General features: G+C 45.5%; 1 protein-coding gene across 1 annotated transcript in view; it reads left to right on the plus strand.

The window, feature by feature from the left end:
- Positions 1-21310, plus strand: part of LOC139367817 (uncharacterized) — a 97281-nt gene that overhangs the window by 24565 nt on the left and 51406 nt on the right. Inside the window, exons 2-3 of the mRNA XM_071106155.1 lie at positions 17280-17429; positions 17647-17951. Of these exons, the coding sequence (XP_070962256.1) occupies positions 17280-17429; positions 17647-17951 (455 nt within the window). The remainder of the gene's footprint in view (positions 1-17279; positions 17430-17646; positions 17952-21310) is intronic.

Genomic DNA, 21310 nt, shown 5'->3' on the forward strand with positions numbered 1-21310 from the left:
CTGACAAGAGACCTCTTAGAGAATACACAACCTCTCATATCCTGACAAGAGATCTCAGAGAGAATACACCACCTCTCATATCCTGACAAGAGATCTCACAGAGAGAGTTTTTGGAGTGTGGAAGAAAAGATTCCCGTGCCTAAAGGAAGGGCGCCTCACGAAGAAGGACACTACCCTGACAATCGTTATTGCATTGGCAGTTCTGTATAACATTGGCAAAGACAAGGCGGATCCTACCTGAGGAGGCTGAGGAGGACCTACCTGAGGAGACTGAGAAGGACCTACCTGAGGAGACTGAGGATGACCTACCTGAGGAGGACCTACCTGAGGAGATTGAGGAGGACCTACCTGAGGAGGACCTACCTGAGGAGACTGAGGAGGATCTACCTAAGGACAATGAAGAAGATGGCCAGGTGCAACCTGCTGCCAATGGGAATGCTGTGAGGATGGGAATGCTGTGAGGATAACCTTGTTTGAGAACATTTTGTAAAATGCAATATTATATTTTGATAGACACGTACAATTCCGAATTAGGCTATCTGTATGTATTAAATCGTTTTGTTAAGGCTTTGTTATTCTCAATACCATACAGGGTGGAACTGGATGCACCAGATCAAAAGAGTGGAGACAGGACAGAATCAAAATGCATCTAGTCATCTAGTCATCATAGAGGTTAAGGAGAGGGGCAAACAGCTGGGGAATCATCTAGTCATCTAGTCATCATAGCGGTTAAGGAGAGGGGTAAACAGCTGGGAATCATCTAATCATCTAATCATCTAGTCATCTAGTCATCATAGAGGTTAAGGAGAGGGGTAAACATCTGGGAATCATCTAGTCATCTAGTCAACATAGAGGTTAAGGAGAGGGGCAAACAGCTGGGAATCATCTAGTCATCTAATCATCATAGAGGTTAAGGAGAGGGGCAAACAGCTGGGAATCATCTAGTCATCTAATCATCATAGAGGTTAAGGAGAGGGGCAAACAGCTGGGAATCATCTAGTCATCTAATCATCATAGAGGTTAAGGAGAGGGGCAAACAGCTGGGAATCATCTAGTCATCTAATCATCATAGAGGTTAAGGAGAGGGGCAAACATCTGGGAATCATCTAGTCATCTAGTCAACATAGAGGTTAAGGAGAGGGGCAAACAGCTGGGAATCATCTAGTCATCTAATCATCATAGAGGTTAAGGAGAGGGGCAAACAGCTGGGAATCATCTAGTCATCATAGAGGTTAAGGAGAGGGGCAAACAGCTGGGAATCCTCTAGTCGTCATAGAGGTTAAGATGAGGGGCAAACAGCTGGGAATCATCTAGTCATCATAGAGGTTAAGGATAGGGGCAAACAGCTGGGAATCATCTAGTCATAATAGAGGTTAAGGAGAGGGGCAAACAGCTGGGAATCATCTAGTCATCTAATCATCATAGAGGTTAAGGAGAGGGGCAAAAAGCTGGGAATCATCTAGTCATCATAGAGGTTAAGGAGAGGGGCACATATCTGGGAATCATCTAGTCATCATAGAGGTTAAGGAGAGGGGCACATATCTGGGAATCATCTAGTCATCATAGAGGTTAAGGAGAGGGGCACATATCTGGGAATCATCTAGTCATCATAGAGGTTAAGGAGAGGGGCAAACAGCTGGGAATCATCTAGTCATCATAGAGGTTAAGGAGAGGGGCAAAAAGCTGGGAATCATCTAGTCATCTATTCATCATAGAGGTTAAGGAGAGGGGCAAACAGCTGGGAATCATGTAGTCATCATAGAGGTTAAGGAGAGGGGTAAACAGCTGGGAATCATCTAGTCATCAGGTCATCATAGAGGTTAAGGAGAGGGGCAAACAGCTGGGAATCTTCTAGTCATCATAGAGGTTAAAGGAGAGGGGCAAACAGCTGGGAATCATCTAGTCATCATAGAGGTTAAGGAGAAGGGTAAACAGCTGGGAATCATCTAGTCATCATAGAGGTTAAGGAGAGGGGTAAACAGATGGGAATCATCTAGTCATCTATTCATCATAGAGGTTAAGGAGAGGGGCAAACAGCTGGGAATCATGTAGTCATCATAGAGGTTAAGGAGAGGGGTAAACAGCTGGGAATCATCTAGTCATCAGGTCATCATAGAGGTTAAGGAGAGGGGCAAACAGCTGGGAATCTTCTAGTCATCATAGAGGTTAAAGGAGAGGGGCAAACAACTGGGAATCATCTAGTCATCATAGAGGTTAAGGAGAGGGGTAAACAGCTGGGAATCATCTAGTCATCATAGAGGTTAAGGAGAGGGGTAAACAGATGGGGAATCATCTAATCATCTAGTCATCATAGAGGTTAAGGAGAGGGGTAAACAGCTGGGAATCATCTAGTCATCTAGTCACCGTAGAGATTAAGGAGAGGGGTAAACAGCTGGGAATCACCTGGTCATCATAAAGGTTAAGGAGAGGGGCAAACAGCTGGGAATCATTTTGTCATCTAGTCATCATAGAGTTTAAGGAGAGGGGTAAACACCTGGGGAATCATCCATTCATCATAGAACCTCTTTAGGCTAGGGGGCGGTATTTTGATGTTTGGATGAAAAATGTGCCCATAGTAAACTGCCTATTTCTCAGGCCCAGAAGCTAGAATATGCATATAATTGGCATAAACTGTCAAAATATTGTCTGTGAGTATAACAGAACTGATATGGCAGGTGAAAACCTGAGGAAAATCCATCCAGGAAGTGCTGTTTTTCTGAAACTACTCTTTTTGCTCAGTATTTTACTAAATTCCTCCATCAGCTCACTATGTAACAACATTTCCCCATCAGCTCAGTATTTTACTAAATTCCTCCATCAACTCAGTATGTTACTAACATCCTCCATCAGCTCAGTACGTTACTAAATTCCTCCATCAGCTCAGTACGTTACTAAATTCCTCCATCAGCTCAGTATTTTACTAAATTCCTCCATCAGCTCAGTACGTTACTAAATTCCTCCATCAGCTCAGTATTTTACTAAATCCCTCCATCAGCTCAGTACGTTACTAAATTCCTCCATCAGCTCAGTACGTTACTAAATTCCTCCATCAGCTCAGTATTTTACTAAATTCCTCCATCAGCTCAGTACGTTACTAAATTCCTCCATCAGCTCAGTATTTTACTAAATCCCTCCATCAGCTCAGTACGTTACTAAATTCCTCCATCAGCTCAGTACGTTACTAAATTCCTCCATCAGCTCAGTACGTTATTAAATTCCTCCATCAGCTCAGTATTTTACTAAATTCCTCCATCAGCTCAGTACGTTACTAAATTCCTCCATCAGCTCAGTATTTTACTAAATCCCTCCATCAGCTCAGTACGTTACTAAATTCCTCCATCAGCTCAGTACGTTACTAAATTCCTCCATCAGCTCAGTATTTTACTAAATTCCTCCATCATCTGTGACAAGAGGTTTCTTTCATAAGCTGAGAAATGTAAAGTTATTTTACATGCCATGATCAGGTGGCTAGTGAGCAAATAATAAATGGCTAAATAATATTCAACCCTATTAAGGATCGGCCTATTTTTTTTTCTCAGGCCCTGAAGCAAGTATTTGCATTTTCTTGGTACCATTTAAAAGGAAACACTTAGAGGTTTGTGGAAGACATGTAGGAGAATATAACACATTAGATCTGGTAAAGGATAATACAAAGAAAAAACAACTGTTTATTTTGTATTACTTTTGTACCATCATCTTTGAAATGCAGGAGAAAGGCTATAATGTATTATTCCAGCACAGGTGCAATTTATATATTGGCCACTAGATAGAAGCAGTGTATGTGCTAGTTTAAGTCTGATCCAATGAATCATTGCATTTCTATTCAAAGTTTTGTGTCAAGACTGCCCAAATGTGCCTAATTGGTTTATTAATAACTTGTAGTGGTATTCTTTCACTATAATAGCTACTGTAAATTGGACAGTGCAGTTAGATTGACAAGAATTTAAGCTTTCTGCCAATATCAGATATGTCTATGTCCTGGGAAATGTTCTTGTTACTTACAACCTCATGCTAATCACATTAGCCTACGTTAGCTCAACCGTCCCGCAGGGGACCCACCAATCCTGAAGAAGAAATGACAATAATAAGTTATATTTTAATGCCAGCTAGCCTAGCTACAGTAGCTAACGTTCGCTAACAAATGAATTTTCTGTTTAGTACTGGCAAATAACACATTTAATTTTAAACCAGTAAACCCCATGAGATCCTTTCATGAAGGAGTTGCAGCAGTGCTACATTGTTATTATTTTATTAAGGAACAGCAACTTTGTTGCCTCATTTGTCAAGTAGACTATAAGGATCGGTGTCCCGCTAGCGGGATAACTTCCGGTGAAACTGGAGGGTGCGTAATTCAAATAAATTCTAATAGCTATTATGGATATTAAACATTTAGGTACATACAAGTAAGTGTCTTATATCGGCTGAAAGCTTAAATTCTTGTTAATATAACTGCACTGTCTGATTTACAATAGCTATTACAGCGAAAACATGCCATGCGATTGTTTGAGGACAATGCCCCACATCAAAATATTCTTCCACCGGTACAGGTTTCATACATTCACATATAAAGATTAAATATTCACATACTTTTTGAAAATCTTCCTCTGATTTGTCATCCAAAGGGTCCCAGCTATAATATGTAGTGTCGTTTTGTTAGATAAAAATCATTTATATATCCCAAAAAGTCTGTTTAGTTGGCACCATCAATTTGAGTAACCCACTCATTCAACTTGCAGAGAAAGGAATCTGAAAATGTACCCCTAAACTTTGTTTCAACAAGTCAAAATACATTTCTATTCACTCCTCAGACACCCTAAAATGTAATCAAACTATACTATTTATTTCGGAAAGAAGTATGTTCAATATGAAACCGATTTTAGCAGGTTTCGCAACTTCGGCATGGTGCACAAAAACACAGATTTACAAGACTGTGTCCTCATTTCTTAATAGTTTTTGAAGTTACAAGCCTGAAACCTTGAACATAGACTGCTGACACCCTGTCGAAGCCATAGGAATTGCATCCAGGGAGCTATTTTACAATTGGACCTTTCTCTTGCATTTCTAAGAGGTTCGTCTCTCAAAAATATACAAATTCTGGGTGGTTTTTCTTTGGATTTTCTCCTACCATATATATTGTGCTATATTCTCCTACATTATTTTAACATGTCTACAAAATTCAAAGCGTTTTCTTTCCAATGGTACCAATTATAAGCATATCCTGGCTTCAGGGCCTGAGCAACAGGCAGTTTACCCTGGGTTAGGCCTAAGAAGCTCTAGCTACTTTGTTTCAACTCACAAAATACCTCATACATTGGTGTAACATATCACTAATCACAGTTTGAATCTGTTAATCATAGATTTACCAATCCATATTTAAAATTGAGTGGTGCATCACATCTCTGATTAATTATAAACCTAGATTAGCTCTAACCCTATAGTAATTTAAACCATGTTTGTGCAACCCACCCCTGTTCTCCCAAATGTTTCCTAAATAGTGAAGAGCCTACATTACTTGGAGATATAGTCTGCAAGTGTTAGAGAAAGTAGTGCAGGTACTGTTCACTTTATCCTGCTCAGAAAGTAGTGCAGGTACTGTTCACTTTATCCTGCTCAGAAAGTGGTGCAGGTACTGTTCACTTTATCCTGCTCAGAAAGTAGTGCAGGTACTGTTCACTTTATCCTGCTCAGAAAGTAGTGCAGGTACTGTTCACTTTATCCTGCTCAGATTGCGGACAGTAGGGTCTGTTTACAGACATAAGGGGGCCAGTCTGGTCTGACACATGTTTAAATGTGCAATTACAGTAACTATTTAAGTGGACAGTTTAACATTCTCCTCAAGTGAGGTGATTATGGTTGAATGCTGGGGGCCTGATTGGCTCATGTCTGTTATGGCTTGAACCAGTGGTGAGGCTTCACTCAGAGAGGAGTAACCATGCACCAACACACTGCTAAGGCTCCGGAAGTGGGTTACTGTGCCTCCTCTTGATCCACTAAATGTTGTATTTTTTGCCTTAAAGGACCATGGCAGCATGTTTGGGTTCCTACAGACATTGGGGCCCAGAGCAAGGTCCCCAAGGAAAGACAGAGATGCTGAGACAGTAGTGGTAGCCCAGAATGACAGCTACACCCAACGCACTTCCCTCTTTAACCAGGAAGTACTACAGGTAGGAACCAATCACCTTTCTCTTTAACCAGGAAGTACTACAGGTAGGAACCCATCACCTTTCTCTTTAATCAGGAAGTACTACAGGTAAGAACCAATCATCCTTAAAGGGACAGTACCCTCAGCAACCACAGTCAAACTAATGTTTTTAGTTCATAACACATGGTCAATAGATTGATTTGATTAGTGTTTTCATGTTGGTTAATACATGCCTGATCAGCTTGAGCAAGCACTGCAGTAATGGGTTGGCAGAAAAACAAGCATCATGTCAGGGAGAAGGAATGGAGACCTTGTCCCATAATCCTTAGAGCAGAACAGAATGTTGAGTTATTTAGATTCTGTCCCGAGTATGAGCTATGAAGCGCAGGAGGGAAGTCGAGGAGGAGGGGGAGGTCTGGGAGAAGAGTAGAGAGGGGGAGAAGGGGAGAGGCAATGGGAGGAAGAAGAGGAGGGGTGATGGGAGGGGCGGGAGTGAGGGAACAGCCAAAAGGGAAGAAATTATTTGTGGATGACATCATTGTCTGGCTCCATGTCTTCATGCCTCCTGAAGAGTAACCCTAACCCTAACCCAGTACACAACAACCAGCCAGCCAACCAGGCAGAACAACACTAACCCAGTACACAACAACCAGCCAGCCAACCAGGCAGAACAACACTAACCCAGTACACAACAACCAGCCAGCCAACCAGGCAGAACAACCCTAACCCAGTACACAACAACCAGCCAGCCAACCAGGCAGAACAACCCTAACCCAGTACACAACAACCAGCCAGCCAACCAGGCAGAACAACACTAACCCAGTACACAACAACCAGCCAGCCAACCAGGCAGAACAACCCTAACCCAGTACACAACAACCAGCCAGCCAACCAGGCAGAACAACCCTAACCCAGTACAGAACAACCAGCCAGCCAACCAGGCAGAACAACACTAACCCAGTACAGAACAACCAGCCAGCCAACCAGGCAGAACAACACTAACCCAGTACAGAATAACCAGCCAGCCAACCAGGCAGAACAACCCTAACCCAGTACACAACAACCAGCCAGCCAACCATGCAGAACAACCCTAACCCAGTACACAACAACCAGCCAGCCAACCAGGCAGAACAACCCTAACCCAGTACACAACAACCAGCCAGCCAACCAGGCAGAACAACACTAACCCAGTACACAACAACCAGCCACCCAACCAGGCAGAACAACACTAACCCAGTACAGAACAACCAGCCAGCCAACCAGGCAGAACAACCCTAACCCAGTACACAACAACCAGCCAGCCAACCAGGCAGAACAACACTAACCCAGTACACAACAACCAGCCACCCAACCAGGCAGAACAACACTAACCCAGTACACAACAACCCGCCACCCAACCAGGCACAACACTAACCCAGTACAGAATAAACAGTCACCCAACCAGGCAGAACAACACTAACCCAGTACAGAACAACCAGCCAGCCAACCAGGCAGTACAGAACAACCAGCCAACCAATCAGGCAGTCTTCAGCTTTCTGGGTCTATTTAAAATAGCCTGTCTGTCTCTTGGTTGCTCTGTAAATAATCTCAGCTTTCTGCAACTCACTTCCATGGTAGAGAGGAACTAGAGGAATAGGGTATTACAAGATTCAGTTCAGCATAATTGGTTATTGGATACATTGTCATCGTTACTGTAGCCAATTAGAACTGTTTCCTGTCTACCTGACCTGTTCGGTTGCTAGGCTACCAGTGATACATTGGTCCTTAGCGACCTTGGCTTATAGAACTTTGATGGGGTCAAATGATTAATAAATTACAGAAATCCATGTGGAAAAGTTGCATATATCAGCTTCCCATGCTTTGTGGGTGTAAAAAATAGATAGATTTGGATCGACAGGACATTGTTTTTATTATCAGGTCAAAACAGGAAGCAGCAGGAAGAAACAAAGAAACATAACTTCCTGTGCGAGGTCATTATGGTCTGTATGCTATGGAGGAGATGAGCAGAGGCCTGGTTAGGAGGGGAGCAGAGGAGGCCTGGTTAGGAGGACAGGCCTGGTTTGAAGGGGAGGCCTGGTTAGGAGGGGAGGCCTGGTTTGAAGGGGAGGCCTGGTTAGGAGGGGAGGCCTGATTAGGAGAAGAGCAGAGGAGGCCTGTTTAGGAGGGGTGCAGAGGAGGCCTGTTGAGGAGGGGTGCAGAGGAGGCCTGGTTAGGAGGGGAGGCCTGGTTTGGAGGGGAGGCCTGGTTAGGAGGAGAGGCCTGGTTAGGAGAAGAGCAGAGGAGGCCTGGTTAGGAGAAGAGCAGAGGAGGCATGGTTAGGAGGGGAGGCCTGGTTAGGAGAAGAGCAGAGGAGGCCTGGTTTGGAGGGGAGGCCTGGTCAGGAGGGGAGGCCTGGTTAGGAGAAGAGCAGAGGAGGCCTGGTCAGGAGGGGAGGCCTGTTTAGGAGAAGAGCAGAGGAGGCCTGGTTAGGAGTGGAGCAGAGGAGGCCTGGTTAGGAGGGGAGGCCTGGTTAGGAGGAGAGGCCTGGTTAGGAGGAGAGGCCTGGTTAGGAGGGGGAGAAGCAGAGGCCTGGTTAGAGGAGCACAGCAATACCTCCATGTCACTACACGTCTCCAGGGAGCTCTTACATTTAAAGACTCCTCTCTCTGAGGAGAGATGACATCATATTTTAATGTTATGCAAATACGCTTTTGTGGTTTCCAAGTGATTTCAGGTTTTGATGGTAAGTTGACATGAAAGTCGTAGACGAGCCCAAAGAGATACAGTATCATGTTTTGTTTCATTCTGTGGTCAAGCCCTTCGTTAGAGCACTTCACTAGAGCCTTTCACTCAAAGTACTCCTTAGAAGTCTGCAAGAGACCTCTAGCTGTTTCACTGGAGTTGTGAAGGTGAATTATAGGGTACTTCCCAAATGGCACTAATAGGGTGTCATTTGGGTTTCATTGTCATCTGTTTAACCATCATCTCTTACCACCATCTCTCTCCCTAGCCCTGAGACACTATAATAACAGCACCATGTAGATGGACTCTTTGTGTTACGATCAGAGTGAAACAGACCATTAACCATAATGCTTTATATGATCCATATGATTACTGTGCCGTTGGTGGGCTTCTGACAGCTACAGGCAGTTACAGATACATTTCACACCAAACTGTAGTGTTCTTCAGTTCCTAGAGTCTGGCCACCTGACTCAGGCCGCTGTTCTCTCGAGGAAGGGCAGCAGTTCAGAAAGAGGAATCTGCGTCCCAAATTGCACCCATTCCATATGGGCCTTGGTCCAATTGCACCCTATTCCCTATGGGCCCTGGTCAAATGGCACCCTATTCCTTATGGGCCCTGGTCAAATGGCACCCTATTCCCTATGGGCCCTGATCAAATGGCACCCTATTCCTTATGGGCCCTGGTCAAATGGCACCCTATTCCCTATGGGCCTTGGTCCAATTGCACCCTATTCCCTATGGGCCCTGGTCAAATGGCACCCTATTCCTTATGGGCACTGGTCAAATGGCACCCTATTCCTTATGGGGTCTGGTCAAATGGCACTCTATTCCTTATGGGCACTGGTCAAATGGCACCCTATTCCTTATGGGCCCTGGTCAAATGGCACCCTATTCCTTATGGGCACTGGTCAAATGGCACCCTATTCCTTATGGGCCCTGGTCAAATAGCATCCTAGTCCCTATGGGCCCTGGTCAAATAGCACCCTAGTCCCTATGGGCCCTGGTCAAGCCAGCATGTTACATGTGCAACAAGAGGGAAAAAAACTCTAGACCATCTTTATTCCACACACATTGATACATACAAAGCTCTCCCTTGTCCTCCATTTGCTAAATCTGACCATAATTATATCCTCCTGATTCCAGCTTAAAAGCAAAAACTAAAGCAGGAAGTACCAGTGACTCGCTCAATACGGAAGTGGTCAGATGACATGGATGCTAAGCTACAGGACTGTTTTGCTAACACAGATTTGAATATATTCCAGGACTCATCCGATGGCATTGAGGAGTCAGCTTCATCAATAAGTGCAATGATGACTTTGTCCCCACAGTGACCGTACGTACATACCCTGACCAGAAGCCATGGATTATAGGCAACATTCGCACTGAGCTAAAGGGTAGAGCTGCCGCTTTTAAGTAACGGGATGCTAACCCGAACGCTTATAAGAAATACAGGACTAAGATTGAATCCGACTACACCGGCTCCGATGCTCGTCGGATTGGCAGGGCTTGCAAACTTTTACGGACTACAAAAGGAAGCTCAGCAGACCATCATCCCAGAAACCCTAGACCCACTCCAATTTGCATACATCCCCAACAGATCCACAGATGATGTAATCTCTATTGCACTCCACACTGCCCTTTCCCACTTCGAATAAAGGGACACCTATTCATGCTATTCACCTATGAATGCTATTCACTGACTATAGCTCAGCGTTCAACACCATAGTGCCCTCAAAGCTCATCGCTAAGCAAAGGACCCTGGGACTAAACACCTCCCTCTGCAACTGGATCCTGGACTTGCCTACCCTGGACCTAAGGGACCTAAGGGTAGGCAACAACACATCTGCCACGTTGATCCTCAACACGCGACCCCTCAGTGGTTCATGCATAGTCCCCTCCTCTACTCCCTGTTTACCCATGACTGCGTGGCCCAGCACGACTCCAACACCATCATTAAGTTTGCTGACGACAACGGTGGTAGGCCTGATCACAGACACGATGAGACAGCCTATAGGGAGGTCTAGAGAGAGACCTAGAAGTGTGGTGCCAACTCAAATTTTTCTTAAAACTGCATTGTTGATTAAGGGCTTGTAAGTAAGCATTTCATGGTTAGGTGTTGTATTCGGCGCATATGACAAATACTATTTGATTTGATTGCTTTTGTTGTTTTCTTCTTGGTAGCAGCCTCTGAGGTGCAGGGTTGAGTAGCTGGGTGGTAGCCGGTTTGTGATGGCTGTTTCACAGTCTGATGGCTTTGAGAAAGAGGTTGTTTTTCAGTCTCTCTGTCCCAGCTTTGAGGAAACTGTACTGACAATGCAGTAATCTAACCTAACAATTCCACAACTACTACCTTATACACACACAAGTGTAAAGGGATAAAGAATATGTACACAAAGATATATGAATGAGTGATGGTACAGAACGGCATAGGCAAGATGCAGTAGATGGTATCGAGTACAGTATATACATATGACATGAGTAATGTAGGGTATGTAAACAAAGTGGCAAAGTTTAAAGTGGCTAGTGATACATGTATTACATAAAGATGCAGTAGATGATATAGAGTACAGTATATACATATACATACGAGATTAGAAATGTAGGGTATGTAAACATTATATTAAGTGGCATTGTTTTAAGTGGCTAGTGACACATTTTTTACATCAATTCCCATTATTAAAGTGGCTGGAGTTGAGTCAGTATGTTGGCAGCAGCCACTCAATGTTAGTGGTGGCTGTTTAACAGTCTGATGGCCTTGAGATAGAAGCTGTTTTCAGTCTCTCGGTCCCTGCTTTGATGCACCTGTACTGACCTTGCCTTCTGGATGATAGCGGGTGAACAGGCAATGGCTCGGGTGGTTATTGTCATTGATGCTCTTTATGGCCTTCCTGTGACATCGGGTGGTGTAGGTGTCCTGGAGGGCAGGTAGTTTGCCCCCGGTGATGCGTTGTGCAGACCTCACTACCCTCTGGAGAGCCTTATGGCTGTGTGTGGAGCAGTTGCCGTACCAGGCGGTGATATAGCCCGACAGGATGCTCTCGATTGTGCATCTGTAGAAGTTTGTTAGTGGTTTTGACTCCTGAGGTTGAAGAGGCGCTGCTGCGACTTCTTCACAACGCTGTCTGTGTGGGTGGAGCAATTCAGTTTGTCCGTGATGTGTACGCCGAGGAACTAAAACTTACTACCCTCTCCACTACTGTCCCGTCGATGTGGACAGGGGGGTGCTCCCTCTGCTGTTTCCTGAAGTCCACAATCATCTCCTTTGTTTTGTTGACGTTGAGTGTGAGGTTATTTTCCTGACACCACACTCCGAGGGCCCTCACCTCCTCCCTGTAGGCCATCTCGTCGTTGTTGGTAATCAAGCCTACTACTGTAGTGTCGTCCGCAAACTTGATGATTGAGTTGGAGGCGTGCATGGCCACGCTGTCGTGGGTGAACAGGGAGTACAGGAGAGGGCTGAGAACGCACCCTTGTGGGGCCCCAGTGTTGAGGATCAATGAGGTGGAGATGTTGTTACCTACCCTCACCACCTGGGGGCGGCCCGTCAGGAAATCCAGTACCCAGTTGCACAGGATGTGGTCGAGACCCAGGGTCTCAAGCTTGATGACGAGTTTGGAGGATACTATGGTGTTAAATGCTGAGCTGTAGTCGATGAACAGCATTCTCACATAAGTATTCCTCTTGTCCAGATGGGTTAGGGCAGTGTGCAGTGTGGTTGCGATTGCGTTGTCTGTGGACCTATTGGGGCGGTAAGCAAATTGGAGTGGGTCTAGGGTGTCAGGTAGGGTGGAGGTGATATGGTCCTTGACTAGTCTCTCAAATCACTTCATGATGACAGAAGTGAGTGCTACGGTGCGGTAGTCATTTAGTTCAGTTACCTTAGCTTTCTTGGGAACAGGAACAATGGTGGCCTTCTTGAAGCATGTGGGAACAGCAGACTGGGATAAGGATTGATTGAATATGTCCGTAAACACACCAGCCAGCTGGTCTGTGCATGCTCTGAGGACGCGGCTGGGGATGCTGTCTGGGCCTGCAGCCTTGCGAGGGTTAACACGTTTAAATGTTTTACTCATGTCGGCTGCAGTGAAGGAGAGTCCGGAGGTTTTGGTATTTGTATTTCCTCAAAGCGAGCAAAAAAAGTTATTTAGTCTGTCTGGGAGCAAGACATCCTGGTCCGCGACGGGGCTGGTTTTCTTTATGTAATCCATGATTGACTGTAGACCCTGCCACATACCTCTAGTGTCTCAGCCATTGAATTGCAACTCTACTTTGTCTCTATACTGATGCTTAGCTTGTTTGATTGCCTTGCGGAGGGAAGAGCTACACTGTTTGTATTCGGTCATGTTTCCGGTCACCTTTCCCTGGTTAAAAGCAGTGGTTCGCGCTTTCAGTTTCGCGCGAATGTTGCCATAAATCCACGGTTTCTGTTTTGGGAATGTTTTAATCGTTGCTGTGGGTATAACATCACCGATGCACTTTCTAATGAACTTGCTCACCGAATCAGCGTATTCGTCAATGTTCAACCTAGCAGGTGTATTTGATATGCATGGTGAGAGAGAAGTGAAAAATGTCCAAAATGACAAGAGGAACCCCCTATTGGATGGGCACGGGTGGGGGGTGCTACCTACCCATTCGTGGACCCCTTGCACCCTCCTAAAGTCATTCAAAACCATTTGAAAAATGTGCTCCTCGTAACCCGTTCCAATCACTAAGCGCACAGCTGTCCATTTGCAATATGTTGGGCATTTACCATCATGAATTTGACATGCTCAAAAATACTGCAGAAATGCAAAATTGACTGGCCTGATGAACTCGGGATGGCCGGGCAGTGATAGTGGTTCCTCTCCATCGCTCGTTGTGTTGATTTCATCGTGTCCATTTGGTGATGTTTTTTCAATGTTGAGTCTTATTGCAAATGTACAAAAGTCAGCAACCAAGTGAGCTTCCATCAGTTAATAAGATATCATTCTGCCACCAAACTGATACAAACTGACACCAAACCCACTTTGTCCCACTCGGTTAGAAGCCAACTATCACATATTTCAGAGCAGGCCCAAAATTCACAGCACCTTCTATTTAAACCATAATAAAAACATAAAACACGTAGTCATGTTCTAGCTGCGGGTCCAGTTCTGACATTATGTGTAGGTGTAATGGCTTTCTTCCGTCGAAGGAGAGGAGGACCAAAACGCAGCGTGGTTAGAGTTCATGGTGTTTAATAAGAGAAACTAAACATGAACACAATTACAAAATAACAAACGTGGCAAAACCCGAAAAGTCCTATCTGGTGCAGAGAACACAAAGACAGGAAACAGCCACCCACAAACCCCAACACAAAACAGTCCTATCTGGTGTAGAGAACACAAAGACAGGAAACAACCACCCACAAACGCCCAACACAAAACAGGCTACCTAAATATGGTTCCCAATCAGAGACAATGACTAACACCTGCCTCTGATTGAGAACCATATCAGTCCATACATGGAAACGGACAAACTAGACACACAACATAGAATGCCCACCCAGCTCACGTCCTGACCAACACTAAAACAAGGAAAACACAACATAACTATGGTCAGAACGTGACAGTAGGTCTAGCTGAGGCGACCCCGAATCCCGAGTTTCGGCTCAATAGGTCATTCGGAGCCCGAGCAGCGACCTTAATTGGTGCTGAAAATCCACTTTTTCCGGGCATTGCTACAGGGTCCTTGAATGAGCTATTGGACAGAAACGTTAGGGTCTGTGGACCGAGGCGGTTTCAACACACCTAGTCTTGTGACTCTGGGACTTTTCTAAATGTCGTCATTTTCACGATGGTCAAAATTAATTGAAGTTATTGCAAATGTACAAGGCTGTTTCTTGGCCTGAGAACCACCTAGAAACACATAATTCACTGTGCACAACCAACTTAAGACCTATGACAGGTTTATAAAGTTTCAGAGCTCTTGGTTTTATGGTTATTTGATGGTTCGAACGCAGGTAACTACTGCACACACAGAGTGTGTCACGTTCTGACCTTAGTTAGTTTCTTATGTCTTTGTTTTAGTATGGTCAGGGCGTGAGTTGGGTGGGTTGTCTATGTTCCTTTTTCTATGTGGTATTTTTGTGTTTGGCCTGGTATGGTTCTCAATCAGAGGCAGGTGTCGTTCGTTGTCTCTGATTGAGAATCATACTTAGGTAGCCTTTTCCCACCTGTGTGGGTGATTGTTTCCTGTTTTGTGTATTAACCGTACAGGACTGTTTCGTTTCGTTCGTTCTCGTTATTTTGTTGTTGTGTTTATGGTAATAAATTATCAATATGGACACTTTCCACGCTGCACATTGGTCCTCCTCTTCTTCCACAACAGACGATTGTTACAGAATCACCACCCACCAAAGGACCAAGCAGCGTGGTATCGGGCAGCAGCAGAAATCTCCAGACTCCTGGACATAGGAGGAGATACTTGACGGCAAGGGACCCTGGGCACAGGCTGGGGAATATCGCCGCCCCAAGGCAGAGCTGGAGGCAGCGAAAGCCGAGAAGCGGCATTATGAGGAGCTAGTACGGCAGCGCGGCTGGGACAAGAGGCAGCCCCCCAATTTTGGGGAAGAAGGCACACGGGGAGTGTGGCAAAGTCAGGTAGGAGACCTGCGCCAACTCCCCGTGCTTACCGTGGAGAGAGGTGGACAGGGCAGGCACCGTGTTATGCCGTGAGGCGCACGGGGTCCCCGGTGCGCAGGCATAGCCCGGTGCGTTACATCGCAGCGCCTCGTATCGGCCGGGCTAGAGTGGGCATCGAGCCAGGTGCCATGAAGCCGGCTCAGAGCATCTGGTCTCCAGTGCGTCTCCTCGGGCCGGGGTACATGGCAACAGCCCAACGCATGGTGTCTCCGGTTCGCCAGCACAGCCCAGTGCGGTCTATTCCACCTCGCCGCACTGGCCTGGCTACGGGGAGTATCCAGCCAGGTAGGGTTGTGCAGGCTCGGTGCTTGAGACCTCCAGTGTGCCTCCACAGTCTGGTGCCTCCTCCACGCACCAGCCCTCCGGTGGCAGCCCCCCGCACCAGGCTGTCTCATTGATATTGCGCATTGATATTCCTCTTCTTCCACGACAGATGATCGTTACACTGTGTGTCTGTAAGCCCCACACTGTGTCACTCCACATTGACTGTGTGTACGATAGATAAATGGCTAGTTCTATTTTTACACTGTAGGTTCATGTACTTTGACATGAAGCAGTCAAATTAGCATTGTATTACCGTTTTTTTTACCTTTAATCCCAGAAAATGGGCATCAACTCAAAGAGCGTTGAGGCCTCGATGCCATCTTGTTTCTGGGTTAAAAGTACATTTGGCCAAACCTGTGCTCACCGAGTTTCGTCTTCGAAGTCTTTTCCGTTTACGACAAATGTGCATTTGGTGATGTTTTGTCCATTTGCAATAAGAAGCCAGTCGCCATCTGGTGGAATTTTCAAGTACAGCAGAAAAATTTCAACATTTAAAAAAAATTGTGGAAACCAAATGTCTGAGAGACTTTGATGACTACCCGAAGACCGGGCCCTGGGGGATGACTTGAGTCCATCGGCCTATTTGAATAACATCAGAGGACATCTAGTAAGGGACTGTACATTTGCAATATGGAGATCTTCATCACCCATATGGGAACTGTCACCCTTATGTAGGAAATTTAACAAGCAAAAGAAAAGGACTGTTGATTGGCTGAGAGAAATTGATGATAAAAATATTGCGGGGACTGTTTTGTTAGATTTCAGTGCGGCTTTTAACAATATCAATTGTAGTTTGAGCTGGAAAAAAATATGTGTTATATTTTACACCCCCTACTATATTGTGGATATTGTGGATAAAGAGTAACATGTCTAACAGAACACAGAGGGTGTTATTTAATGGAAGCCTCAATATAATCCAGGTAGAATCAGGAATTCCCCAGGGCAGCTGTCTCGGCCCCCAACTTTTCTCAATCTTTACTAACGACATGCCAATGGCTTTGAGTAAAGCCATTGTGTCTATGTATGCGGCTGACTCAACACTATACACGCCAGTTACTATGGCGACTGAAATGACTGCAACCCTTAAACAAAGAGCTGCAGTCATTCAGAACGGGAATAAAGGAATAAATTAGCCCTAAATATTTATAAAACTAAAAGCATTGTATTTGGGACAAATCATTCATAAACCTCAACTACATCTTACAATAAATATAATAGATACGCAGCACCAAGTCATTACACATTTACAGACAGACAACATGAAAAACTACAGGTGATCTAATAAAAAAAACATAGAATTCACAAGAGTATAACAAAATCATAAAACAGCAAATTAAAAACATTGACAGGTCAGTGAATCAGCCTCAAAATACGTCATCAGTGATTTAAAAACACCCTAGTCTAACCTACTGCCTGTGTCTAACCTGCAGGAGGGTAGAGGGTTAATCAGAGCCCAGCACCCCGGCAACTCTAAGATCCAGGACTTCTTGATTCGGCTGGAGGAGTTATGGGAGGAGCTAAGGAGACGACATCACAGGAACCAGGTCTACCTGCAGGCAGGGGAGGAGATGAGCTTTAGGGTAAGACCCTTCTTCTAGAGTCTAGACCGATGTTGACCCTGCAGTTAACCTCTCCTATCAGACAGTACATCTCTGACCCTTCTTCTAGAGTCTAGACCGACGTTGACCCTGCAGTTAACCTCTCCTATCAGACAGTACATCTCTGACCCTTCTTCTATGGTCTAGACCGATGTTGACCCTGCAGTTCTCCCCCCCCCCCCATCCTCTCTCCTCCCAGACAGTGCATCTCCTCCAGGCCTTGGGTAGTATAGAAGCCTGGTTGGAGGCAGCAGAGCTGTCCATGTCGAACTCCCAGTTGGCAGTAGACCCAGAGACCATGAGGCTGGCTGAGAGAGACAGCTGCCTGCTCCAGACAGAGATGTCCTGCCGGGGAATGGAGCTAACAGCACTCAGACAGGAGATGGACAGGCTGGGTGGTCAGCGGGAGGGTCAGTGCCCAGGATACCCCAACACTGAGGGCCTTCAGGTGCCACAACACCACACACAGGTCCTCCCAGATCTTATGGACCAGGTGGAGAGAAAGTGAGTACCCAGGGTGGAGAGGGGGAGAGAGAGAGAGAGAGAGAGAGAGAGAGAGAGGGAGAGTGGGGGAGAGAGAGAGAGAGAGAGAGAGAGGGGGGGGGGAGAGGGGGAGAGAGAGAGGGGGGGAGTGAGAGAGGGGGAGAGAGAGAGAGAGAAGAGAGAGAGAGAGAGAGAGAGAGAGAGAGAGAGAGAGAGAGAGAGAGAGATTAATGTACCCTAAGTGACGTCTCCTCTTGAATCCTGACTGGAGTTTCACCCACAGGTTGTCTATGTGTTCGGACCAAGGGTCCCATCCTCTCACGAGGCTAGATTACCCCTTCACTAGCACCCAGGAAGTGAACCACATCAGACTACTCTGAGTCACCATTACAAAGACATTTGGTTTTGCACGGGTGGTGTTTTATCTTCAATAATTTATATTTCATATAACTTGTAAATATATATCTCAGTACAGTACGCTGGTTCTATTGTTTATGTATTCCTCTTAGTGTGTGTTCATCTTAGTGAGGTGGAAAGCAGTGACCTGTTATGTTCCAGAATGTTCCAGAACCAATGACCATCTAAGAGATCCACTCCACCGACATATACAATGATGTCATCATAACCAACAGTTGGAGACAGAGAGAGGGGGGAGAGCAGAGAGAGAGAGAGGGGGGAGAGAGAGAATGGTAGAGAGATGTGGGGAGAGAGGATGGTAGAGAGAGGGGGGAGAGAGAGAGAATGGTAGAGAGGGGGAGAGAGAGAAGAGAGCAGAGAGAGGGGGAGGAGCAGAGAGAGAGAGAGAGAGAGAGGGGGGAGAGAGAGAAGAGAGCAGAGAGAGGGGGAGACAGAGAGAGGTGGTAGAGAGAGAGAGGGGGGGCAGAGAGAGAGAGGGGGGAGAGAGAGAATGGTAGAGAGAGGTGGGGAGAGAGGATGGTAGAGAGAGGGGGGAGAGAGGATGGTAGAGAGAGGGGGGAGAGAGGATGGTAGAGAGAGGGGGAAGAGAGGATGGTAAAGAGAGGGGGGAGAGAGAGAGGGGAGAGAGGATGGTAGAGAGAGGGGGGAGAGAGGATGGTAGAGAGAGGGGGGAGAGAGGATGGTAGAGAGAGGGGGAGAGAGGATGGTAGAGAGAGGGGGGAGAGAGGATGGTAAAGAGAGGGGGGAGAGAGGATGGTAGAGAGAGGGGGGAGAGAGGATGGTAAAGAGAGGGGGGAGAGAGAGAGAATAGTAGAGAGAGGGGGGAGAGTGAGAAGAGAGCAGAGAGAGGGGAGACAGAGAGAGGAGGTAGAGGAGAAAGAAAGGGTCCAGAAAGGAACATAAATTCAACATCCCAATCTGGCTATAAATCCTTGAATCAGTTACAGAACCCTTTGCCCTCTATGGTTGTCAGGTCTGGGGTCCACTCACCAACCCACAAAACACCAGATTGAAACTCTGCGTGCAAAAATCTTCAAAAAGATCCTCCGTGTACAACGTAGAACACCAATTAATGCATACAGAGCAGAATCAGGCCGATACCCGCTAATTATAAAAAAATCCAGAAAAGAGACGCCCACAAAATGAGGTGGAAACTGAGCTGCCTTCACTTCCTAACCTCCTGCCAAATGTATGACCATATTAGAGACACATATTTCACTCCACAGACCCACAAATAATTAGAAAACAAACCCAATTTTGATCTACTGGGTGAAATTCCACAGTGTTCCATCACAGCAGCAAGATGTGTGACCTGTTGCCACAAGAAAAGGTCAACCAGTGAAGAACAAACACCACTGTAAATACAACCCATATTTATGTTTATTTATTTTCCCTTTTGTTCTTTAACTATTTGCACCTCGTTACAACACTGTATGTAGACAATCTGACATTTGAAATGTCTTTACTATTTTGGAACTTCTGTTAGTGTAATGTTTAATGTTAATTCTTTATTGCTTATTTCACTTTTGTTTATTATCTATTACACTTCATTTTGTTTAACCTTTATTCAACTAGGCAAGTCAGTTATGAACATATTCTTATTTACAATGACATCCTACCAAAAGCGAAAAGGCCTCCTGCGGAGACGAGCTGCAGCAAATTGAAAAGAGGAGTGACGCAGGGATGTGTGCTTTGGGGACCTTTAACAGAATGTGACTGGCAGAACGGGTGGATGATGTGGAGGATGAGGGCTAAAGTAGGTATCTCAGATAGAGGGGGAGTGAGGCCTACACTTGCTTTGGAAATGTAAACATGTTTCCCAAGCAAATAAATCCCTTTGCATTTAATTTAATTAAATTGATAGAGCACAGAGAAAGATAGAGAGCAGAGAGAGAGAGAGAGAGAGAGAGAGAGAGACAGAGACAGAGACAGAGAGAGAGAGAGAGGGAGAGAGAGAGAGAGAGAGAGAGAGAGAGAAAGAGAGACAGAGACCTAATGGTGTTCCAAAAAAGGTCCAGTCACCAGAACCACAGGACCACACCAGGACCACAAATACAAATTCCATCTAGACACTGCTGCCCTAGAGCACACAAAAAACTATACATACCTTGGCCTAAACATCAGCGCCACAGGTAACTTCCACAAAGCTGTGAACGATCTGAGAGACAAGGCAAGAAGGGCATTCTATGCCATCAAAAGGAACATACATTTCAACATACCAATTAGGATTTGGCTAAAAATCCTTGAATCAGTCATAGAGCCCATTGCCCTCTATGGTTGTGAGGTCTGGGGTCCGCTCACCAACCAAGAATTCACAAAATGGGACAAACACCAAATTGAGACTCTGCACGCAGAATTCTGCAAAAATATCCTCCATGTACAACGTAGAACACCAAATAATGCATGCAGAGCAGAATTAGGCCGATACCCACTAATTATCAAAATCCAGAAAAGAGCCGTTAAATTCTATAACCACCTAAAAGGAAGCGATTCCCAAACCTTCCATAACAAAGCCATCACCTACAGAGAGATGAACCTGGAGAAGAGTCCCCTAAGCAAGCTGGTCCTGGGGCTCTGTTCACAAACACAAACACACCCTACAGAGCCCCAGGACATCAGCACAATTAGACCCAAACAAATCATGAGAAAACAAAAAGATAATTACTTGACACATTGGAAAGAATTTACAAAAAACCAGAGCAAACTAGAATGCTATTTGGCCCTACACAGAGAGTACACAGCGGCAGAATACCTGATCACTGTGACTGACCCAAAATTAAGGAAAGCTTTGACTATTTACAGACTCAGTGAGCATAGCCTTGCTATTGAGAAAGGCCGCCGTAGGCAGACATGGCTCTCAAGAGAAGACAGGCTATGTGCTCACTGCCCACAAAATGAGGTGGAAACTGAGCTGCACTTCCTAACCTCCTGCCCAATGTATGACCATATCAGAGACACATATT

Source organism: Oncorhynchus clarkii, chromosome 16, assembly GCF_045791955.1.
Source record: "Oncorhynchus clarkii lewisi isolate Uvic-CL-2024 chromosome 16, UVic_Ocla_1.0, whole genome shotgun sequence".
In the NCBI taxonomy this organism is placed as follows: domain Eukaryota; kingdom Metazoa; phylum Chordata; class Actinopteri; order Salmoniformes; family Salmonidae; genus Oncorhynchus; species Oncorhynchus clarkii.